General features: G+C 42.3%; 2 protein-coding genes across 5 annotated transcripts; both read left to right on the top strand.

Moving 5' to 3' along the window:
* The first annotated feature begins 542 nt into the window (after positions 1 to 542).
* LOC139576602 (ras association domain-containing protein 2-like) lies at positions 543 to 13,019 on the top strand. Of its 4 annotated transcripts, none has more exons than XM_071402879.1 (11): positions 543 to 939; positions 5,989 to 6,145; positions 7,754 to 7,827; positions 8,023 to 8,098; positions 8,342 to 8,493; positions 9,495 to 9,589; positions 9,770 to 9,912; positions 10,064 to 10,217; positions 10,475 to 10,596; positions 11,083 to 11,180; positions 11,310 to 13,019. In XM_071402879.1, exons 3-11 carry the CDS (start codon positions 7,775 to 7,777, stop codon positions 11,377 to 11,379), a joined length of 963 nt encoding a protein of 320 aa, XP_071258980.1. In that variant the 5' UTR covers positions 543 to 939; positions 5,989 to 6,145; positions 7,754 to 7,774; the 3' UTR covers positions 11,380 to 13,019. The 4 variants fall into 4 exon arrangements, with proteins under 4 accessions (XP_071258980.1, XP_071258979.1, XP_071258983.1 ...); XM_071402878.1 differs by having other exon boundaries at positions 711 to 939; positions 5,989 to 6,245; XM_071402882.1 differs by lacking the exon at positions 5,989 to 6,145 and having other exon boundaries at positions 812 to 939.
* Positions 13,020 to 13,581: 562 nt separating this feature from the next.
* On the top strand, positions 13,582 to 16,250 carry prnpa (prion protein a (Kanno blood group)). Its single transcript, XM_071402883.1, has 2 exons — positions 13,582 to 13,688; positions 15,546 to 16,250. Exon 2 carries the CDS (start codon positions 15,549 to 15,551, stop codon positions 16,131 to 16,133), a length of 585 nt encoding a protein of 194 aa, XP_071258984.1. The 5' UTR covers positions 13,582 to 13,688; positions 15,546 to 15,548; the 3' UTR covers positions 16,134 to 16,250.
* Positions 16,251 to 22,551: the final 6,301 nt, after the last annotated feature.

A 22,551-nucleotide genomic window follows, 5' to 3' on the forward strand; every position in this document is an offset into this window, starting at 1 on the left:
TGCTGCACAACATACCCACATCATATATAGTCTCAACAGTTCTATTGTTTAAATGATCCTCTTTCAACTTGTCCACTCTCTCCATCCCTGAGAGTGAGTGTTCGTGATAGTGAGATTAAGCATATTGTTGTGTCTAGTAATATCACGCTCTAAACCATCATCTTTATTGACGTCAGCACGTCTGAGCGGCGCAGATGTTACTGAAGAGATTAGTGGGACATAGAGAAGAGAGCAGCTGAGGAGAACGCCACTTAATGGCGCCTACTTTAAATACATAATATTGACTACTATGTTTAGAATAAGAGTGATTACATACAGCCTAGGCTACTACCATACAACAACCCCACATATCACCTGAAATCAGTCAATGAACATGTATTAATAAGGGTTAAGTACCTTAAGGCCTAATGGTTTTAATATTGAACTTGACCTACACAGTTTAAAAATGAAAATTGCAACTCTCACTTTAAGTAGGCCTATCCCTTGTGTATGCGCAGTGGGTCTAGTTATCAACCCTATGCATGGGAATTGGGGGTTGCATTGTTTTCAAGATTCACCCTCCTATTCTATTCACCTATTCAGAGAGTGAGCAGTCAGCGCGAACAAAGCTGCGGCAGATCGTGCGCTGATTGGTTACCGGGTACGGTGCCAGAGGTCCACTACAACAGATGGGGTTCTCCTCTCGTCGCGCAGACGCCACGCATGCAAGCCCCGGTGCGTGCATGCACCGATTGTTTCCTATGCCCGGATAGGGCGAACCAAGCAGTGACCGAGCAGGGAACGAGAAGACTGGGCGACGCACGGTTTACGGTTAACGACTATCCCACCCGAAACCCAGCGTGGCAGAGAAGAACCAAGCCCAGTTGATTGTTCGTAAACATTAACAACTTAAGCCCGAAGAGGTCCTGAAAATCACCAGACTATCGAGCAACTCTGTCCGTAAGTAGGCTATATGTTAAAGCGACATTAGTCTGCCATGCCTGTAGCGATCGATAAACTCACAAGGCAAACACTTTGTTATTTGTATTTGCATAGATATTGGCTATAGTCAATTGTGACTGGAAAAAGAATGCGTGTGAGACTAATTTAGATCCATAAACAGAGTTTAGAAGTCATCGGAGATAAACGTTATTGCATTGATAATGCAGCGCTATTAGCCCTCAACAAACAGCAATTAGTACCAAATGATACTTTTGCAGGGAAACAAATTCACATGTTTTTCCAGTTTTTATTATGTCATTGCACAGAAATGAAACCGATTAGAAGCCATATCTGGGCTCTGCCTATACAGTTTAGTAGGCTAGTCTATAAAACATGATGTGTTACATAACATCAGTATCAGATAGGCTACTTAAGATTCTTCTCACACAAACTCATACACACACACACACATATATATATATACACACACACACACACACTGGCCAGAGGTAGTGCCCAGAGACTGATCCTTTCAGATGTGGATGTCCAAGCATGTGGTCACATTTTCCACACTAAGTTGTGAGGGAATTCATAATATTAGCCTGTACCTTAAATTATTAATAGACTATTATGCTAGGAAGCAATTATGCTAGGCTATTATGCTAGGTCATATACAATTTCACAATAATGGTGTGATTCTGAAGAAGGCCATTGAAGGCCGAAACGTCAATCTTTTAAACTTGTCTAATAAAACAAATTATGTTTTATGGTGAGTGTTGCACCTTTTCCTGTCTAATGACACCATAATGGTGTGAGCCAGATTGAAGGGGCATCTTGTCTATTTACACACACACACACACACACACACACACACACACACACACACACACACACACACACACACAAAAGCTTTGGCACTGTGTGATAGAGTTGGTTGTTAGACATCAGATGTTTTTAGGGTTGCTATGACAATTTGAACAATAGTGGGAGAGCAAAGTTGGGGTTGAGAGGGAGGAATTCAGGAAGAGTACAGAACTGGAGGTTTGGACATGCATTTATCCCTTTAGCTAAAGCAGTTCAGGACAGAGGCACTGTGTGTGTGTGTGTGTGTGTGTGTGTGTGTGTGTGTGTGTGTGTGTGTGTGTGTGTGTGTGTGTGTGTGTGTGTGTGTGTGTGTGTGTGTGTGTGTGTGAGAAAGAGAAGTCAGGAAATTGAGGTCAGGAGTTTTAATGGCAGTGGATTAGTGCCAGTCTGTGGGAGGGGGGGGGGTGGAGTCAGAGCGAGGATGGTAAAATTGGATGGAGGAAAACATGTTAGATAAATAGGAAACAAAGGGAAACAACAGCACTAATGAGAATAGATATTTTACAACAAGGAAGCAATAGACCAGGAGTTCAGCGCGAGAGATAGGATAGAGAGAGGGGGAAGAGAAGAGGGAGTAGAAAGCAATCTAAAACTCTTCTGCTTTGCCAATATTTATACCTGCTTTCCATGCCAATAAAGCTTATTTCCTTCAGAAAGTATTCATACCCCTTTACCTATTCCACATTTTGTTGTGTTACAGCCTGAATTCAAAATGGGTTTACATTTTTTTTTTAAATCTTCACACAATAGCTGATAATGACAAAGTGAAACATGTTTTTAGAATGTTTTATGACGTGCACCCCATTAAAAAAGACCGGTAGAAATTATGCTTATCTATTATGTTGAGCGGAATCACCTGGTTCATTCATTTGTGAACGTTGTATTATGTTTATGAAGGCTGCTGCTGAAGACGTATGCATTGAAGCCTGTTTAATTACCTGCCTGCTATCCTGTACCTTTGCCCCACTACTCTGGATCACCGACCTCTGCCTGACCTGACCTTGTGCCTGCCTGCTGTCCTGTGCCTTTGCGCCTGTTGTAATAAACATTGTTACTTCGACACAGTCTGCATCTGGGACTTACCTTGAAACGTGATAGATACACCATCCAAAGTGTAATTAATAACTTCATCGTGCTCAAAGGGATATTCAGTGCCCTTCTTTGCGAGGCATTGGAAAACCTCCCTGGTCTTTTTGGTGGAATTTGTCTTTGAAATTCACTGCTCAACTGAGGAGCTTTCAGATAATTGTATGTGTGGGGTACAGAGATGAGGTAGTCATTCCAAAATCATGTTAAACACTATAATTGCACACAGAGTGAGTGCACATTTTTACTCCTTTCTGGCGCAGGCGTTCCGCTAGCGACCCACCTTGACAACATCAGGGGAAATTGCAGAGCGCCAAATTCAAAATACAGAAATAGTCATAAACATTCATAAAAAATACAAGTGTTATACATCGGCTTAAAGATGAACTTCTTGTTAATCCAGCCGCTTTGTCAGATTTCAAGAAGGCTTTATGGCGAAAGCATACCATGCGATTATCTGAGGACAGCGCCCCGCCCACAAAAGTATACAAACATTTTACAACCAAGGAATTACAAAAGTCAGAAATAGCGATAAAATTAATCACTTACCTTTGAAGATCTTCATATGGTTGCAGTCACAAGAGTCCCAGCTACATAATAAATGTTAATTTTGTTCGATAAAGTCCCTCTTTATATCCCAAAAACTCTGTTTTTGTTGGCACGTTTTGTTCAGTAATCCACTGGCTCAAAGGCGGTCAAAACATGCAGACGAATACATCCTAATAGTACCGGTAAAGTTCGTCAACTTGTCATAATTATAAATTATGTTTATAATTCATCATCAGGTTGTCAATTGTCTAAATAATCTATAATATTTCAACCGGACAATAGCGTATTCAATAGAAAGGAAAAACAACGAAGGGCACGCACTCGGTCACACGCGCAAACCAGCACTGCATGATTCTACAGTCCACTGACAGAAAGGTTTCCTTCTTTATTTTTCAGAAAACAAGCCTGAAACAATGTCTAAATACTGTTGACATCTAGTGTAAGCCATAGGAACTGCAATCTGGGTCCTAACCCATTAGATACTCTATAGACATTCAATTGAAAATACCCACATAAAAAAAATCCCACTTCCTGGATGGATTTCCTCAGGTTTTCGCCTGCCATATCAGTTCTGTTATACTCACATACCTTATTTCGAGTGTTTTCTATCCAAATCTACCAATTATATGCATATCCTAGCTTCTGGGCCCGAGTAACAGGCAGTTTACTTTGGGTACGCTTCTCATCCAGACGTCAAAATACTGCCCCCAAGCCATAAAAGTTTTAACTTTATTAAGGCTTGCCATAACAAAGGGGTTGAATACTTATTGACTCAAGACATTTCAGCTTTTCATTTCTAATTCATTTGTAAAAATTTCAAAAATATTATTCTACTTTGACATTATGTGGTATTGTGTGTAGGCCAGTGACAAAACATCTACATTTTAATAAATTTTAAATTCAGGCTGTAACATAACAAAATGTGGAAAAAGTCAAGGGGTGTGAATACTTTCTGAAGGCACTATAATTGTGCAGAAAGAGGGAGGAAGAGAGAGCAATGCTTAGACTAGAGAGAGACAGGCTTGGCTGCTGTGGTTGGTAAGGGGTGGAGGAGGAGAGGTATGCTGACTTGGCTGCTGTGGTTGTTAAAGGGTGGAGGAGAGAGAGAGACAAGCTTGGTTGCTGTGGTTGTTGTAGAGAAGGATTCAAGGGAATGCGGAGGGAGGGGAAGACCGGGGGGCTATTTTTGGAGCCCCATCCAGACAGAACAGAGCACATTATCCCAAAATCCATCATCCCAGCTGGAATGCAGAACAGAACACAGTAACAGAACACAGAGCCATGGGCTGAGCTAGCCTGGGTCAATGTTGGGTCAATTTGTCTGTTTTTTGATACGGACGGTCGTTTCCCCCCAAAACAACAGGCATGGTACGTTTTCTGCAAGCAGCAGAAAGACTCAATTGAGACAGATCAGAAGTAATGTGTCAGTGTAGACACATCATTATTCATCTCTAGTGGACAGATGTACGTAACATTAAGTAGCTGATGCAGTTACGCAATATTTTAGATCTAGGTTTCATTATTGATGTAGAACTGCCAGGCTAGACCAGGGGTTCTTAAACTCCAAAGCCTTTTAGAGGTTTCTTGGGCCACAGTCCAGTCTTAAACAACATACCAGTAGTGGGTCCTTAGTATGAGCTGTTTGAAAAGAACGCCTGAAATTTCAGCCTGCTTTGGTGGAATGGAGTTTTGGCCTGCCTGGTTAATAGAGTGTTCCAAATTTGTTAATGGAGAGTTCCAAACGTCTCTCCCAATAACAGCTAGTTTTCAATTTTCCCCTTCCCACACACCACTCCAGACAGTCCTAGCAAAAATATTGCTCTTTGCTAAGAAGCTATTTTAGTTTAAAAGTCACAGTAAGGTACTTAACTGTTACCTAAGAAATTATTTGATATTGAGATAAAAATAGCAGCATTGGACCTTTAAAGGCTAATGTCTCCTATTGTGTTGTTCAGTGGTGCCTGACGGGGCCTAATGTAGGTGCTGAAATATTGATAATGCTGCATGGTGTGTGGGTTGATTGGTATTACATTTTTCATATGGTCACGATCATTAAATGTGTTTACGGTTGTGAGGCATTGGCTGGACACGTGAGGTAGACTGTGGGTGCGGTTGTTGTCTGTTGCTTCATACCTCAATACCTCTCTGTCTGTATATGGGGGTACGTGTGAGCCTTTCAGAGAGAAGCTGTGTGTGTTGGTGCCTTTCTCCGTGCGTGTGTGTGTGTGTGTGGTGTGTGTGTGTGTATGTATGTGAGAGAGCGATATCATATTTCATGTCTGTAGTTTGAATTGAGGAAGTCTCTCTCATGTCAGAGCGTCAGCGTCAGTTTCCGCTGTGACTGAGGCTCTGAAGGAGGAAGAGATTAGCGGATGGGGAGCGCTTCCTTTTAACCAGCCCCTTCAACCGCCACTCTCTGGTGCTCTCTCCATCGCCTCTCCCCTCTCCCTTACAAACACATTGAAGCCTTAGACTGAGGCCCTGGGTCATCTACCCTGGGTATACAGCCACTGAGACAGACTCTGAAGAGCCACGCTTAGTGCTGAACTCTCTCTCTCTCCTCCACAGAAAGGACACAGTAGCTTCATTGGCTCCAGCCGGGCCATCTTCAGGCAAACTCCTCTGACGGGACCCTGAGGACTAACTTATTGTGTGTTTGTGCAGCTAGCGGATCTCTCTCTCTCTCTCTTTCCTGGCCTACCAGGATCATACAGATCTTAGCACGGTAAGCCACACAGCGGCCTGGCCTACCAGGATCATACAGATCTTAGCACGGTAAGCCACACAGCGGCCTGGCCTACCAGGATCATACAGATTGTAGCACGGTAAGCCACACATCGACCTTCTACACACACACACACACAGTAGTAGGTAGCCTGCCACAGTAGTTGTAGCATGATACACTGGGTAGCATAACAGTGTGTGTTAGTGTATGTGCTAATGGCAGTGATTTAAGAGGTCTTTCAAGGAGGAGGAACTTAGCTTGCTGGTACCTGGGACAGGGCTGAGACACTGTGTGTGCAACTGAAATTATTCATGCACCTGTTCTTGTCCATCTGGAAGCTTCTGTGCTGCCCCCTAACACACACACACTTTCAGCTGGGCAGGAAGGAAACATGTGAGGGTGCTGGCAGCATGCCATGTTAAATTAAAGTCCAACATCTGTGTGTGTGATGGTCACCATGGAAGCTTCCGTGTGTGCTAGTGGTTTTCTGTGTGTGGTGTGTTTTAGACAGATGGGAGAGGAAAAGAGGAAGAGAGAGAGATGTGTAGAGATTGTGTCCTCCATCTCACACTGACAGAGACTTGTGTCACAGAGAGTTTGTCGAGTCACACCAGGAAGAGGAGTCATAAAACCTCAGACTTAAATCACATGGGTCTGAGCTGGCATAGCAGAGAGAACAACATTAACCCTGCATACAAACTGGCTGGCTAAAAGATGCATCTAACTAGCTACAGTTGAAGTCGGGCCTTTACATACACCTTAGCCAAGTACATTTTTTCACAATTCCTGACATTCCTGACAGTTAATCCTAGTAACAATTCCCTGTCTAAGGTCAGTTAGGATCACCACTTTATTTTAAGAATGGGAAATGTCAGGATAATAGTAGAGAGAATGATTTATTTCAGCTTTTATTTATTTCATCACATTGCCAGTGGGTCAGAAGTTTACATACACTCAATTAGTACCATGGCCTTTTTTTTGCCTTTACCTCTCTTATATCACCTCATTTGCTCACATTGTATATAGACTTATTTTTCTACTGTATTATTGACTGTATGTTTGTTTTACTCCATGTGTAACTCTGTGTTGTTGTATGTGTCGAACTGCTTTGCTTTATCTTGGCCAGGTCGCAATTGTAAATGAGAACTTGTTCTCAACTTGCCTACCTGGTTAAATAAAGGCTAAATAAATAAAATTAAAATAAATAAAATTTGGTAGCATTGCCTTTAAATTGTTTGACTTGGATCAAACGTTTCGGGTAGCCTTCCACAAGCTTCCCATAATAAGTTGGGTGAATTTTGGCCCATTCCTCCTGACAGAGCTGGTGTAACTGAGTCAGGTTTGTAGGCCTCCTTGCTCGCACACGCTTTTTCAGTTCTGCCCACACATTTTCTATAGGATTGATGTCAGGGCTTTGTGATGGCCACTCCAATACCTTGACTTTGTTGTCCTTAAGCCATTTTGCCACAACTTTGGAAGTATGCTTGGGATCATTGTCCATTTGGAAAACCCATTTACGACCAAGCTTTAACTTCAGTGTCTATCTATTGTTCTTCAGTATCTATCCACATTAGTGTTTAAAAGCATCTGATCACAATTTCTCTCTAGCTCCTCTCATGCTGACTGAGAATGGATAACATGCAGGATGGGGTTCAGATTGGAGACAACAAGTTCATCAGCAAGTATGCCACACACACACACACACACACACACACACACACACACACACACACACACACACACACACACACACACACACACACACACACACACACACAGAGTGTGTTCAGACGTGTGTAGTAATAACAAAAAGTATCATATTAAAATGTGTGTAAAGTAATAAATTGTTGTCAAGAATGTTGTATTTATGTCTTCAGGGCAACAGTCCTGTCCCACCTCAAAACCTACAACCTCTATTATGAAGGACATAACCTGCAGTTGAGACACAGAGAGGTGCGTCCGCATTTGTGTTGGTGAATGAGAGTAAGAGTGAGAATTGTCTGATAGCCTCTTCATTGCATTTACAGTCTTTCTCTTCCTTATTTTCTTTCTCTCTCTCTCTCATCCATCCTCTCTCATTACTTTGCTGTATAATTTACCCCAAACTGACTCTGTTCAATAATTCACCCTGCCCCAAAGGGGTAATAACTGTCTGTGTGTGTGTGTTTATTGATTATGGTAACTCTGTCTCTACAGGAGGAAGGGGAGCTGATCGTGGAGGGTTTGCTGAATATCTCCTGGGGCCTGCGTCGACCTATCAGATTGCAGATGCAGGACGATCACGAGCGAATCAGACCTCCTCCCTCGTCTACATCCTGGCACTCCGGCTGTGCCCTGGATAATCAGAGGTAGGGAGTGAGCTCTGGTTACCATACCAAGGCAACATATAGAAACGTACTACGTACTGTATCTATAAAAGGTCTATGTTTTTACCAAGGGTGTCTCTTTTTGTTATTACAGTATGTCCTGATACCATGGCCATATTGATATCTCTTTATTATAACCAGGGTGGGTTACGGCGACCTAGATATAGGGTTTTTAGTTTACTTTGACCACACATATTGTCTCCGGTCAGTAGTGCTGAGCGATGAACCAACCTTTCTGTTATTTGCATTCCATTTAGTTTGTTTTTCTTCTGTGAGCTCAATGCACACATTGCTGTTTCTCTAGAGATAAATCAGATCCAGCCTGAACTGTGCAATGTAGTAAGGAGTTGTAGTTTCCAACAGACCAAAATTCTATGTAGTTTAGCACAGAAAACCTGCGAATGAACTAGAATGACCATAATCCATTGCGTGCCTCCGGTCTGTTTCTTTTATGCCTGCTACTGTACATAAGAGACAGAAGAATGCACAATCAAGAGGGATAGAGAGCAGTTGTTCGCAAGGTATCTCTACCTGAAAATCGAAGTGATCTAAGCGATTGATAGTTGGTATTCAGCAGTCATAAAAGTATACCTTATTTACTTTGAAGAACTAGTAAAATAGGGATTTTGTCAGACAGGATAGGCAGCAGCTCTATAGAGATAAAATCATTAAATAAAACAAATGTAATATACACAACAACTGGCTACAAGCATTTCGCTACACCCGCAATAGCATCTGCTAAACACTTGTATGTGACAAATTTGATTTGATTTGATTTGAACTGAAATATTTTATTAAAGTCATGTGAATAAATGCTGGATAAGTGACAGGCACTAATGATTACATGGAGACCATATTTCACTGTTCCTTTACCTGTCTCATTTACACTTTGATGTAGAACAACTTTGAAGAGAAGATAATGTGTCATAAATAAAGTCAAGCTATTAAATATGGGAATATTCATGTTTTCTCTATGTCAATAGCAATGAAGGTACCCAGCAGACCCTGCCCAACATAGAAGTGACAGAGCACGAGAGCCAATCAGAGGACAGTGTTGTGAAGGCGGATGAGGAAGAAGGTGCGTCTTATAGAAGACTAGTCTGAAAACCTTCAGCATGTTATTATGGATAACTCAATTATTTATCCTACATTAGATAGCCATGTCTGTTCAACACAATACATTTTTAGAACATTCTGTGACATTCATAGGAACGTGATTGTCTGACTTTTCTCCTATCTCTATGCTCTGGTTGGACAGAGGAATATGAGCGCTCCGCCCAGCTACTGAGGACGAAGAGCGATGCTGGGTTTCTGAGGAAGGCCCAGCGCCGGTCGCCTAGCGACCAGAGGAGGATACGACGACACCGTTTCTCCATCAATGGACACTTCTACAATTACAAGGTACCCATGCGCACACACACACACACCATAATACTGCAGCTACACACTACTACAACGACAACATAATACCACAAATACATTCATTTTCTCTCTCTCTCTCTCTCATTCCTCTCCCCTTCTCATAATTGTGCTTCCCCCATCGCCCCTTCAGACTGCAGTCTTCATTCCAGCGTATGGTTCAGTTACTAACGTGCGGATCAACAGTTGTATGACCACGCCTCAGGTGCTACGAGTGCTACTTAACAAGTTCAAGATTGAGAACAGCCCAGATGACTTTGCGCTGTACCTTGTACACACCAGCGGCGGTGAGTGAGTGCGGTGTCGTGTGGTTGTGTGTCTGTCACAGAGTGTGAAGCTGAATCACCTTCTCCCTTTCACAGGGTCAATGTGAGCAATGTCTGTGTTTATCCTAGAGTAGAGTATGCATTATTAACTGTGTTTGTAGGTGTGTGCGCGTGTATGAGAGTGCTGCAGCTCTGTGGCAAAGCATGGCAATCTACTAGCATAACTTAAGCACACCCGTTGTAATGCAGTGAAAGTTTGACAATGTTTCTTCTTTCAGAGCGTGCAAAGCTGAAGCGCAGTGACTACCCCCTGGTGCTGCGTGTGCTTCAGGGTCCGTGTGAACAGGTCAGCAGAATCTTCCTAATGGAGCAGGACCTGGGAGAGGAAGTCACCTATGATGTAAGACTGCTAATGTATAACTGCCAAATCATTCCTCGCCTACATACCACTGTGTAACTGCTAAATCATTCCCCACTTCTTAGTACGCATGAACTTAATCACGTCCTCAGAATGGAATATTCTGTATGTCCCCTTATCTATTACAAAAGGGCTCAGTTCAATATAACCTGCAGTGGGCTATTTATGCACTAGACTAGAATTTAAATAGACCTTTTACCATAACACAGCCCAGAGTCAAACCAAAACCATAATTTACTTAAGTTAAGCAGCTTAGGGATCTGCAAGCCGAGCCAATTAGTTGTCCTCAACAATGACTTGCCACCGGCTTGACAGTGTGAAGTCAATGCGCATAAACTGAAATAAGCTATTATGACTGCATGACACACTTTATGTAATTGTTATTATTACAGTATTGTGACTTTGTAATAGTTGAGGGTTCAGGTCAAGTCTGTGTTTGTAATTGCATTTCTTCTTCCTCCCAACCAGGTGGCGCAGTATATTAAGTTTGAGATGCCAGTGCTGCAGAGTTTCATCACCAAGCTGAAGGAGGAAGAGGACCGGGAGGTGCAGAAACTCAGGAGCAGGTGAGGTGCAGGCAACATCTACCTACCTCCCCTGAATGGCTGTGTTTATGGTGTCATGTACTGTGTATTTATGTCTCATTCTCTTCTCTCTCTCTCTCTTACTTGCTCTCACTCTCTCTCCATCTGTAGGTATACATTTCTGCGGTGTATCATTGAGAAACAGCTGCGTTGTCTTCCTGAGGGGACTGCCTGTATGTGACCTGGTCTAGGGAGGGACCACCAGATCTTCCCAAAATCTCCCTGACCTCTTTAGCTACCCCTCCCAAACCCAGACGCCGTCCCAAGCCCCAAACAGGAGTGACCATGAACCACCCCGAGGAGAGGCATCCATTCCAACCTCGCTTTAATCTCTTCCAAGACCTCCATAGGGACAGTGTACTAATTCTGTGACCTGGGTTGTGTGTGGTACCTTTCTCAGTTGAGGTTGGGGTCATTATGAAACATGATGTCTGCTCTTTCCGTCCATACCATGAACAAACAGTACATATCCTCCTTGCTGTCCCAATCCCTCTCTGACACACCTGCCTCTCTGTCGTGCCATCTGCATATTAACTGTATCAATATCAGCAATAATAATGGTTAATAATGAAGGTAAAGATTGGCACTTTTCTCTTGTGCATCTGTATGGGGCATTGAGACTATTCCATGTCCTATACCACTCAGATGCAAAATAACCTAAAGCACATCTAAATATCTTTCTTAGTTCTACTGAGTTAGATAGATAGAACTATATATATATATATATATATATATATATAGTTCTATATATAGTTCTATCTATCTCTTTCCATCCATTGTTCTCTCTACCTCTCCTTGCATATTTGTATTTTCTATTTTTGACCAAAGCCCCATTTTGCCACCTGCAGATAACTGATTGTCTCCCTCTCCAAACCAGAACCTGCCTTAGACTCAAGAGTGGCATCCCACACTAGATGAGATTCTCACCCACCCAGTCAGTCGGTAGGGGGGTTGAATGACTCCTGTCCTGTGACAGTATGTGGTGTTGAAACATGACTGTCACACAAGTGTGGTACAGTACTATCTCCATGATCAGCTCTACAGAGGCAGGAACTGTAATGTAACTTCATGACTGTTCTTGCCACAGTTCATCTAAAACTGTCTCCTAACCAATTCTAGTGGAATGGAAAAAACATGTATTTCTGCTACCTGTGTGTTACTTTTTCTTTCCTTTACTTAACTAGCCAAGTTAGTTAAGAACAAATTCTTATTTACAATGACGGGGAACAGTGGGTTAACTGCCTTGTTCAGGGGTAGAACGACAGATTTTTACCTTGTCAGCTCGGGGATTCGATCCAGCAACCTTTCAGTTACTGGCCCAATGCTCTAACCACTAGGCTACCTGCCGCCCCATACCAGGGTTATGCCAGGGTTATAATCACATAGTGTAGTATAGTGTGATATGACCTGTGTGTCTGCTCTACTAGCATACATAGAGACTGAAGCACAAAACATAGAGGACCAGAGTTCCTTAAGATTGTGAATTATGTACATGATGAATCAACTACAATAGCTCAAACGAGGGAATGTTTTGTGTGTGTGTTAGGTTGTGTGTGTGCACGCACATTTCTGAAGCAGTACTTACTTTCCTGGTAGATATTGATCTGTGTGCATGTGCGTGTGTATGACTGTATACAGTACTTTGAGATGTGGTACAACAATTCTATTACACCTATATCTACCCTCAGCTTTTAAAAGGTTGCTGTATATTGTGTGTGAGCGAGCGTGTGTGTGTGTGCATGTATGTCTGTCCTTTCAATTTCTATGGCTCTTTCAAGACTGACACATTTATTTCATAATAAAATATTTTAGCTGTTATAATGTTGCATTCTGACTTTCTGACCAAGTGTTCCTTTGGGGAAACTCTCTTCAAAGGCACATGCCACTATTTAGAAATGTAGCTTTTTACAATAATGATTATTTATTTGGTCTGTACTGTCTAGCCTTTTTGGGTCTGTGGGTAGAAACCATATTATCTTGGTTGTATAATACTTACTTAATACAAAGCTGTATGATATTACTCTGTATTATTGCTGTCTGTTTTGGTAGGCTAGGAGGCTTACAGTAACTGCAGGCTAAACACACACACACACACAGGTCGTTTTGAGTTTCTACTCTGTTGGTGGGTTAGGGGCTGAGACACACACACACACACACACACACAGGTTATCTTTGGCTAAGTGTACTGCTAAGTTTGCAGGTATTTCTGTGTTGTTGGGGCTTACTGTAACACTACAGTGTTAGCAGGGATGAGCATCATTGTTTATCCTGCTCAGCCAATGAGGAGGTCAGAGAGAGATCCCCTCTCTACCTGGCTGAGACCATATTGAGGTTGAAGAGACCCGTCCCACACACTCTCGTTCCCAGACAGTCACAGGAATCACTGACGATCACACACACAAAGGAGAGAGCCAAAAGGACAACAGAACAAGCAAAGGACATCCTCTGACACATCTGTGATTTTCCTCAGCTCTTTGTCAACTTCTACAGGTAAGAGTTTCTGCTTTTAGCTTTGCAGTCAAATGTACATTAAGAAGATATTTAAATCTGTGTTATTGATGATGTAGCATCCTGTAACTGTTATCTGCGATTTGGAAAATACAAATACCAAGATGCATTTATGCAGGTACATCACGTGTGTCAATAGTGTTATTTGCCAATGTTTGACCCAGTTGTATTGTCACCTGTATTGTCACCTGTATAACTAATTCTAGAGTGGTCAAATGTTAGTCTAAAGAGTTTTACATAGACATTTACACCATGCCTAAACAGTTACCAAAAGCTATGTAGAGCTGCCCAGATCAAGTTAGTAAACAATCAGAATTGGATCATTAAGAAGCTAAAGACAAACTATTAACATCCGTCCAAAGTCATTCAATGAGTGTGAAGTATGAGCAATATTTTAGATTAGAATTCTCTCTTTTTTTGAATGAAAAAGGATTACATTTACAACTTTCAAGAACTCTGTTCTGAATGAACCCAGAGGGAAGTTATAGAACTCTCAGTTTTCTGAAATAATATCTACCAGTGGAGGCTGGTGGGTGGAGCTATAGGAGGATGGGCTCGTTGTAATGGCTGGAGTGGGATTCATGGAACGGCGTTAAACATGTGGTTTCCATATGTTTGATGTGTTTGATACCGTTCCATTAATTCCACCCCAGCCATTACAATGAGCCCATCCTCCTATAGCCTTTCTCACTAGCCTCCACTGATCTCTAATTAACAGTGTAGGTAATCTTGGAAACTGGAAAGCTACTGTGTTGGATTATTCTACAGACAAACGGCTAAGGAATAAGGATAGCCTTGGAGCCAAGGACACAGATTACACTGTAATGCTGTGTGATGATGATGGGGAGAGAGGAGGACAGACAAACAATTTTAGGGAGGACAGATTAGTGGTAAAGAGGTCTGAATAAGAGAGACAGAGACAGAGGAGAGATATGCACAGAGAGATGAGAGGTAGAGAAAGGAGAGAGATTATGGAGGTAAAAACCATATGACCATTATTGAGATGTAGTAACATGGTACTTGTGAAGTTAATCTGTTATGGCATTGGTCTAGTGGTCATCTCCTGACCAAGTAGAAAATGTATCTCTTGGCTTTTGAAACACAAAAAAGGGGATTGACAAGGACTATTGTCAACTCGCATCAAAAAAGAGTTAAGAGAAAAAATGTTGACAGTAGAAACTCTCCCTTCAATCCCCTCGTTGTTTTTCATACTAGACTAGAACCAGAGTTCGTACCAGCCTGAGTTTATATACTGACTTGTCAATCCACTGAAGACTTAAATCCTGTGTTGAGTTGTTAGATCTTATCTATGCTATTGTGTGTTGACTTCTCACAGCTCGTGTAACACTCTTCTGTCAAAGCTGGATTAGCAGCCGCAGCTCGCTCTGCCCTGCTCTTAATTTGTCTCTAGCGTAAAAATAACCTTTACTTAGCACATTCTCAAAGCCTGCAGTGACGAAAACTTTAGTGTGTGTGTGTACGTTGTGTTCTACCATACTCAAACGTGTGTGTGTGTGTATGTTATGTTCCACTGTACTAATCACTGGACAGTCTGTCCAGACTTGCTGATGAATGCAGGCATTACATCACTGTGTGGGTCTTAAGGCTGGCAGCTGACACTAAACACAGATCTGGATCAGCTTTCCCTTGTCAATCAACCCAGTTAACCCACAGGTGGTTTAAATCCTAACTGACACTGGATTAGCTCGTAGGGTTATCCCACTTCATACACACAACAGTCATGATCATGTCTTCTTGTCTTGATAATGACCCAGCGCTAGTGTGGAAATGTGGGATATTCTCATCAATCACAAACCGTTCATGATCTTGTTTTCACAGAGAATGAGGATGGTTGGCCAACGGAGACTTCTCCTCACTGTGGCAACCTGCCTGTTGCTCCTAGCAACCATCTGCCCCACCTCAGAGGCTCGTCGTGGTGGGGGCTTCGGTCGTAGTGGGGGCTTCGGTGGGGGGTGGGGCGGTAGTAGCCGTGGAGGTGGGGGTTACCCTCGTCAAGGTGGAGGCACGGGATACCGACCAATGGCATCCTCGAGTGGACAGGCATACCGACCAATGCCTGCCCAGAGTGGCGGCTCCAGTGCGGGGAAGATGGCAGGGGCTGCTGCTGCTGGTGCCGTGGGGGGAGCAATGCTGGGCAGTGCGTTGAGTCGTCCTGGCTACGGAGGAGGATATGGGGGGTATGGAGGAGGTTATGGAGGTGGTTATGGAGGCTATGGAGGAGGCTATGGGGGGTACCCCAGAGCTGGAGGGTATGGCCCCAGGCCTGGTGGCTATGAAGGTCCAGAGGGCTCTGGGGATATGGGGTACTACTATGGAGCATCCAGTGGGCCCATCTATAACAGCATCATCGTCATCATCGGGTCACTAATGTCATTGGTGATGGGGCACTGGGTGGGAGTGATGTAGAGATGGAGTGAAGATTTGGATGGAGTCACGACTAAAGCTCTCCAGACCAAGACCATATGTATATAAAGATTCTTGAGACCCAAACCAAAACTAGGCTCTGACCAAGATCCAGATCAAGACCTTGGGCATTGAGTCGCAAACCATGACCTCGTTGACAATGAGATCAGTTTGTGATTCCATCTGTTCTGACTCACAGGTGTAGTGGGGCAAATACACTTCCTATATAGATCCCTGATGCAGAAAGACTCTGATGTGGATTCTTTGTCAACTGATTGCACAAAAAAATTACTTTTTCTTTTCATGAGACATTACATAACATAAAATATCTGGTGTGTGATAGATTACCTTCCGGTCAAGCACTCACTACCTCCATGAAGCAGTAGTACAGGATTTACTTCTCTTTACCATGGTTGTTATCAACAGTTTAATATTGCCATGCTGCGGTAACAGTTTACTTGAAAGACTCACGCTATAACTCGTGTTTCACTGATTTCAACCCTTGGTAGAATACTGGCAGCTTTTGGATGTGGATTTGTAAATGCTGTATATTGTTCTAATCTATTAATTATATTTTGTGTCCATTACTTTTCTTACTTTATTGAATAGGATGTGATTTTGGGTGAGTGGAGTGTATAAACACCATTATGAACCAGGTGGCTCGAGCCCTGAATGCTGATTGGCTGAAAGCCGTGGTATATCATACCACAGGTATGACAACAACAACAAAAAATTACTGGTTGAATTACATTGGTAACCAGTTTATAATAGCAATAATGCACCTCGGGGGTTTGTGGAATATGGCCAATATACCAAAGGGCTGTATCCAGGCACTCCAAAACTGCCCTTAGCCGTGGTATATTGGTCGTATACCGTACCCTTTTGTGCCTTATTGCTTAAGTATAAAACACAATAACTAGTTCCATGTTCTGTACTGGTGTCATTTGATGAATCTGATGTAGTTTTCCTGTGGGGTTACTCCAATAAAAACATGGGAGACATTCATGTATCCATTCATGTATCCATTCATGCATCCATTCATGTATCCATTCATGATATTGACCATAATCAGACTGTGTAAAAAGCATAACTATCATTAGATCATGAAATGAGAACGTGACGGTTCAGATAGTAGTAATATTTAAATTAGGCTTTTGAGGCCAGACAAAACATGTAGTCACTTCAGTACCTGTGCAACAATCACCAGTCAACCGAGCATAGTTCTAGTAGACAGATTGGACTCTAGAATGTGAAATCTGTTATTGGGAATTTGTGACTGGCGGTATATAGGCCATTCATTGAAGTGGATCTCAATTCAAATTAAGATTAGGAACCTGACTCACACAGTGGAGGTATTCATAGCTATGGCAAATGGTTTCAGTCTTAGCCCAGATCATTAGGCTGTAATGCTATTGTTGTGACACACATGTTGACGTGCGCCAGGTATGTTGGTCAGCAGTCAATAATAAATAGGATGTCCTATGACTAAACACCCTCACTGTGAGCTCAATTATATTACTGTGGGTCTCCTGGCTGTCAGGCTGCAATACAATCACTTCATCAGCAGGTGGAGACATGAGAGAGCTGGAAGAATACTGGTTACCCGTTAAGTTAACCCCAAATGTCTGTTCCATTATGGAAATGATCCTCCTAACAAGTCTGTCTTACTCATGCAATTATGTATGGTAGACCTACAAGTTGCGACTTCCTACTGCCCTAATTGAGCTAACTGGAGGAGCAGTATCTTGATATTTATTGACTTATTAATAATGTTGATCATGATCATATACAATAAATATAGAGAGAACTTTTCTCAAATGTATTTTCTCTCAGAATGAGAGCGCAAGATAAATAGCTTCTGCTTGACTTGTAGCCAGAATGTTCAGGCATCCTAATCTATGCAGATGAGGGCATTCACTGTTTCCTCTCACTTCTTTTCTACTTTTCCCTCACTCCCCCTCTCCTTCTTTCTCTGCCTTTCACATTTAATAGTCACGCTTCATTTCAGGACCAAGTTCTAGGCTACCTAGCAACACCATGCACTGTGCAGGCTGTGGTTGTTATGGATACATCCCCATGGTCCATTAAAAGAGATGAAGGCCTAGCAACAATAGTCATTCTGTTTCTGTATTATGTCCAAGGCTACTGATTGATCAAACACAGTCAAACAAAAAGAGAAAATGATTTGACAACATATCCTACAGATAAAACTAATAACATTCTGGAATCTCTGAGGTCAGAACTTTAGTACAAAAATAGATATGTTTATCGTTGGAAACTATGTTAGATTTGTCCAAATATAGCCGCCTTCACACAGCATAAAATACGTTATAAAAGACGGCTTAAAAGAAACAAATCCCAAAGATTAATTTTGTAAAGTAAAACCCAAGTGTACTTTCACCATCTTTTAAACCACATGTGAAGGACTCTTTGGTTTGGAATGAGGCTGTGCAATGAAAGTGTTACATTTCTGAACATTAATAGCTCTAACCCACAGTTTATTAATAGAATCCAATTAACCTTTAAGTGGTGGTGGAAAAAGTACTCAATTGTCATACTTGAGCAAAAGTAAAGATACCATAATAGAAAATGACAAGTAAAAGTGAGTCACCCAGTAAAATACTACTTGAGTAAAAGCCTAAAAGTATTTGGTTTTAAATATACTTAAGTATCAAAAGTAAATGGAATTGCTAAAATGTACTTACTTATCAAAAGTTTAAAAAAATTATTAACGGATAGCCAGGGGCACACTCCAACACTCAGACATAATTTACAAACAAAGTTGTGTTTAGTGAGTCCTTCAGATCAGAAGCAGTAGTGATGACCAGGGATGTTCTCTTGATGTTCTCAATTCTCGTGAATTGGACTTTTGGGTGTCAGGGAAAAATGTACGGAGTAAAAAGTATATCATTTTCTTTAGGAATGTAGTGAAGTAAAAGTAAAATACAAATAGTAAAGTAAAGATACCCCCAAAAAACTACTTACGCAAAACTATTTTAAAGTACTACTTAAATACTTTACACCACTGCCTTTAAGTTAGTTTCTCATTGCTGTAGGAATGAAAAGAACAGCCATGGTACCTGAATGGTTTTCTGCTATCAGACCAACATCAAATGGAATATATGGGTTAAATATTACATTCAGAGAATATGAAAACACAATATCTGAGGTTAGATACACAATGATTTAAGAAAGACGAGGGACATTGGTAAAGTGCAGGTGAGCATTGTTCATAATGTTCTCATATATACAGTACCAGTCAAAAGTTTGGACACACCTACTCATTCAAGGGTATTTCTTTATTTTTTACAATTTTCTACATTGTAGAATAATAGTGAAGACATCAAAACTATGAAATAACACATATGGAATCATGTGGTAACCAAAAAAGTGTTAAACACATTTAAACATATTTTAGATTCTTCAAAGTAGCCACCCTTTGCCTTGATTACAGCTTTGCACACTCTTGGCATTCTCTAAACCAGCTTCACCTGGAATGCTTTTCCAACAGTCTTTAAGGAGTTCCCACGTATGCTGAGCACTTGTTGGCTGCTTTTCCTTCACTCTGCTGTCCAACTCATCCCAAACCATCTTAATTGGGTTGAGGTCGGGTGTTTGTGGAGGCCAGGTCATCTTGTGCAGCACTCCATCACTCTCCTTCTTGGTCAAATAGCCCTTACAAATCCTGGAGGTGTGTTGGGTCATTGTCTTGTTGAAAAACAAATGATTGTCCAACTAAGCGCAAACCAGATGGGATGTTTTACCGCTGCCGAATGCTGTGGTAGCCATGATGCTTAAGTGTGCATTGAATTCTAAATAAATCACTGCTAAGGGAGTGATGGTGATGGTAAGGGAGTGTCACCAGCAAAGCACTCCCTTACCATCACACCTGCTCCTCCATGCTTCACGGTGGGAACCACACGTGGAGATCATCCGTTCAACTACTCTATGTCTCACAACGGTGGTTGGAACCAAAAATCTCATTTGGATTCATCAGACCAAAGGACAGATTTTCACCAGTCTAATGGCCATTGCTCGTGTTTCTTGGCCCAAGCAAGTCTCTTCTTATTGGTGTCCTTTAGTAGTGGTTTCTTTGCAGCAAATCGACCATGGAGGCCTGATTCATGCAGTCTCTGCACAGTTGATGTTGAGATGTGTCTGTTACTTGAACTCTGTGAAGCATTTATTTTGTCTAACAAACTTATCCTCTGCAGCAGAGGTAACTCTGGGTCATCCTTTCCTGTGGTGGTCCTCATGAGAGCCAGTTTCATCGTAGTGCTTGATGGTTTTTGCGACTGCACTAGAAGAAACTTTCAAAGTTCTTGAAATTTTCCGGATTGACTGACCATGTCTTAAATTAATGACTGTCGTTTCTCTTTGCTTATTGGAGCGGTTCTTGCCATAATATGGACTTGGGTCTTTTACCAAATAGTGCTATCTTCTGTATACCAACCCTACCTTGTCACAACACATAAGATTGGCTCAAACAGATTAAGAACTACTTTCCTACTACCCGGATAAAGCACTAATTAAACTTCAGTTAGTGCTAAACATGACTGCTGATCATATTACTCCAGTGCTAGCCTCGCTACACTGGCTTCCTGTTAAGGCAAGGGCTGATTTCAAGATTTTACTGCTAACCTACAAAGCATTACATGGGCTTGCTCCTACCTATCTTTCCAATTTGGTCCTGCCGTACATACCTACACGTACGCTATGGTCACAAGACGCAGGCCTCCTTACTGTCCCTAGAATTTCTAAGCAAACAGCTGGAGGCAGGGCTTTCTCCTATAGAGCTCCATTTTTATGGAATGGTCTTCCTATCCATGTGGGAGACGCTGACTCGGTCTCAAGCTTCAAGTCTTTATTGAAGACGCATCTCTTCAGAAGGTCCTATGATTGAGTGTAGTCTGGCCCAGGAGTGTGAAGGTGAACGGAAAGGCACTGGAGCAACGAACCGCCCTTGCTGTCTCTGCCTGGCCGGTTCCCCTCTCTCCACTGGGATTCTCTGCCTCTAACCCTATTACAGGGGCTGAGTCACTGGCTTACTGTTGCTCTTCCATGCTGTCCCTAGGAGGGGTGCGTCACTTGAGTGAGTTGAGTCACTGACGTGATCTTCCTGTCCGCGTTGGCGCCCCACCTTGGGTTGTGCTGTGGGGGAGATCTCCATGGGCTATACTCGGCCTTGTCTCAGGATGGTAAGTTGGTGGTTGAAGATATCCCTCTAATGGTGTGGGGGCTGTGCTTTGGCAAAGTGGGTGGGGTTATATCCTGCCTGTTTGGCCCTGTCCGGGGGTATCGTCGGACGGGGCCACAATGTCTCCCGACCCCTCCTGTCTCAGCCTCCAGTATTTATGCTGCAGTAGTTTATGTGTCGGGGGGCTAGGGTCAGTCTGTTATATCTGGAGTATTTCTCCTGTCTTATCCGGTGTCCTGTGTGAATTTAAGTATGCTCTCGCTTTCTTTCTCTCGGAGGACCTGAGAGCCCTAGAACTACCTGGCCTGATGACTCCTTGCTGTCCCCAGTCCACCTGGTCGTGCTGCTGCTCCAGTTTCAACAGTTCTGCCTGCAGCCCTGACCTGTTCACCGAACATGCTACCTGTCCCAGACCTGCTGTTTTCAACTCTCTAGAGACAGCAGGAGCGGTAGAGATACTCTGAATGATCGGCTATGAAAAGCCAACTAACATTTACTCCTGAGGTGCTGACCTGTTGCAACCTCGACAACCACTGTGATGATTATTATTTGACCCTGCTGGTCATCTATGAACATTTTAACATCTTGGCTATGTTCTGTTATAATCTCCACCAGGCACAGCCAGAAGAGGACTGGCCACCCCTCATAGCCTGGTTCCTCTCTAGGTTTCTTCCTAGGTTCTGGCCTTTTCTAGGGAGCTTTTCCTAGCCACCGTGCTTCTACACCTGCATTGCTTGCTGTTTGGGGTTTTAGGCTGGGTTTCTGTACAGCACTTTGTCACATCAGCTGATGTAAGAAGGGCTTTATAAATACATTTGATTGAAATTTGCTTGAAGAAGGAAAGAAATTCCAAAAAATAACTTTTAACAAGGCACACCAGTTAATTGAAATGCATTCCAGGTGACTACCGCATGAAGATGATTGAGAGAATGCCAAGAGTGTGCAATGCTGTCATCAATGCAAAGGGTAGCTACTTTGAATAATCTCAAATAAATCTTTATTTGTTTAACACTTTTTTGGTTACTACATGATTCCATATGTGTTATTTCATAGTGTTGATGTCTTCACCATTATTCTACAATGTAGAAAGTAGTAATAATAAAGAAAAACCCTGGAATGAGTAGGTGTGTCCAAACTTTTGACTGGTACTGTATGCCAGCACTCTGATGCACAGCAATGTTGTGTCCACAGAACAGTCACAACATGATACTTAAGCCAAATCTC

Source organism: Salvelinus alpinus, chromosome 5, assembly GCF_045679555.1.
Source record: "Salvelinus alpinus chromosome 5, SLU_Salpinus.1, whole genome shotgun sequence".
Lineage (NCBI taxonomy): Eukaryota > Metazoa > Chordata > Actinopteri > Salmoniformes > Salmonidae > Salvelinus > Salvelinus alpinus.

What these genes read in the sequence shown, in the direction of transcription:
- prnpa (XM_071402883.1), top strand. Translation starts at nt 15,549, where the DNA reads ATGAGGATGGTTGGCCAACGGAGACTTCTCCTCACTGTGGCAACCTGC.
- LOC139576602 (XM_071402879.1), top strand. Translation starts at nt 7,775, where the DNA reads ATGGATAACATGCAGGATGGGGTTCAGATTGGAGACAACAAGTTCATC. An exon ending in TGCAGTTGAGACACAGAGAG is followed by an intron (nt 8,099 to 8,341) that starts GTGCGTCCGCAT and finishes CTGTCTCTACAG; the next exon opens with GAGGAAGGGGAGCTGATCGT. An exon ending in GACACTTCTACAATTACAAG is followed by an intron (nt 9,913 to 10,063) that starts GTACCCATGCGC and finishes TCGCCCCTTCAG; the next exon opens with ACTGCAGTCTTCATTCCAGC.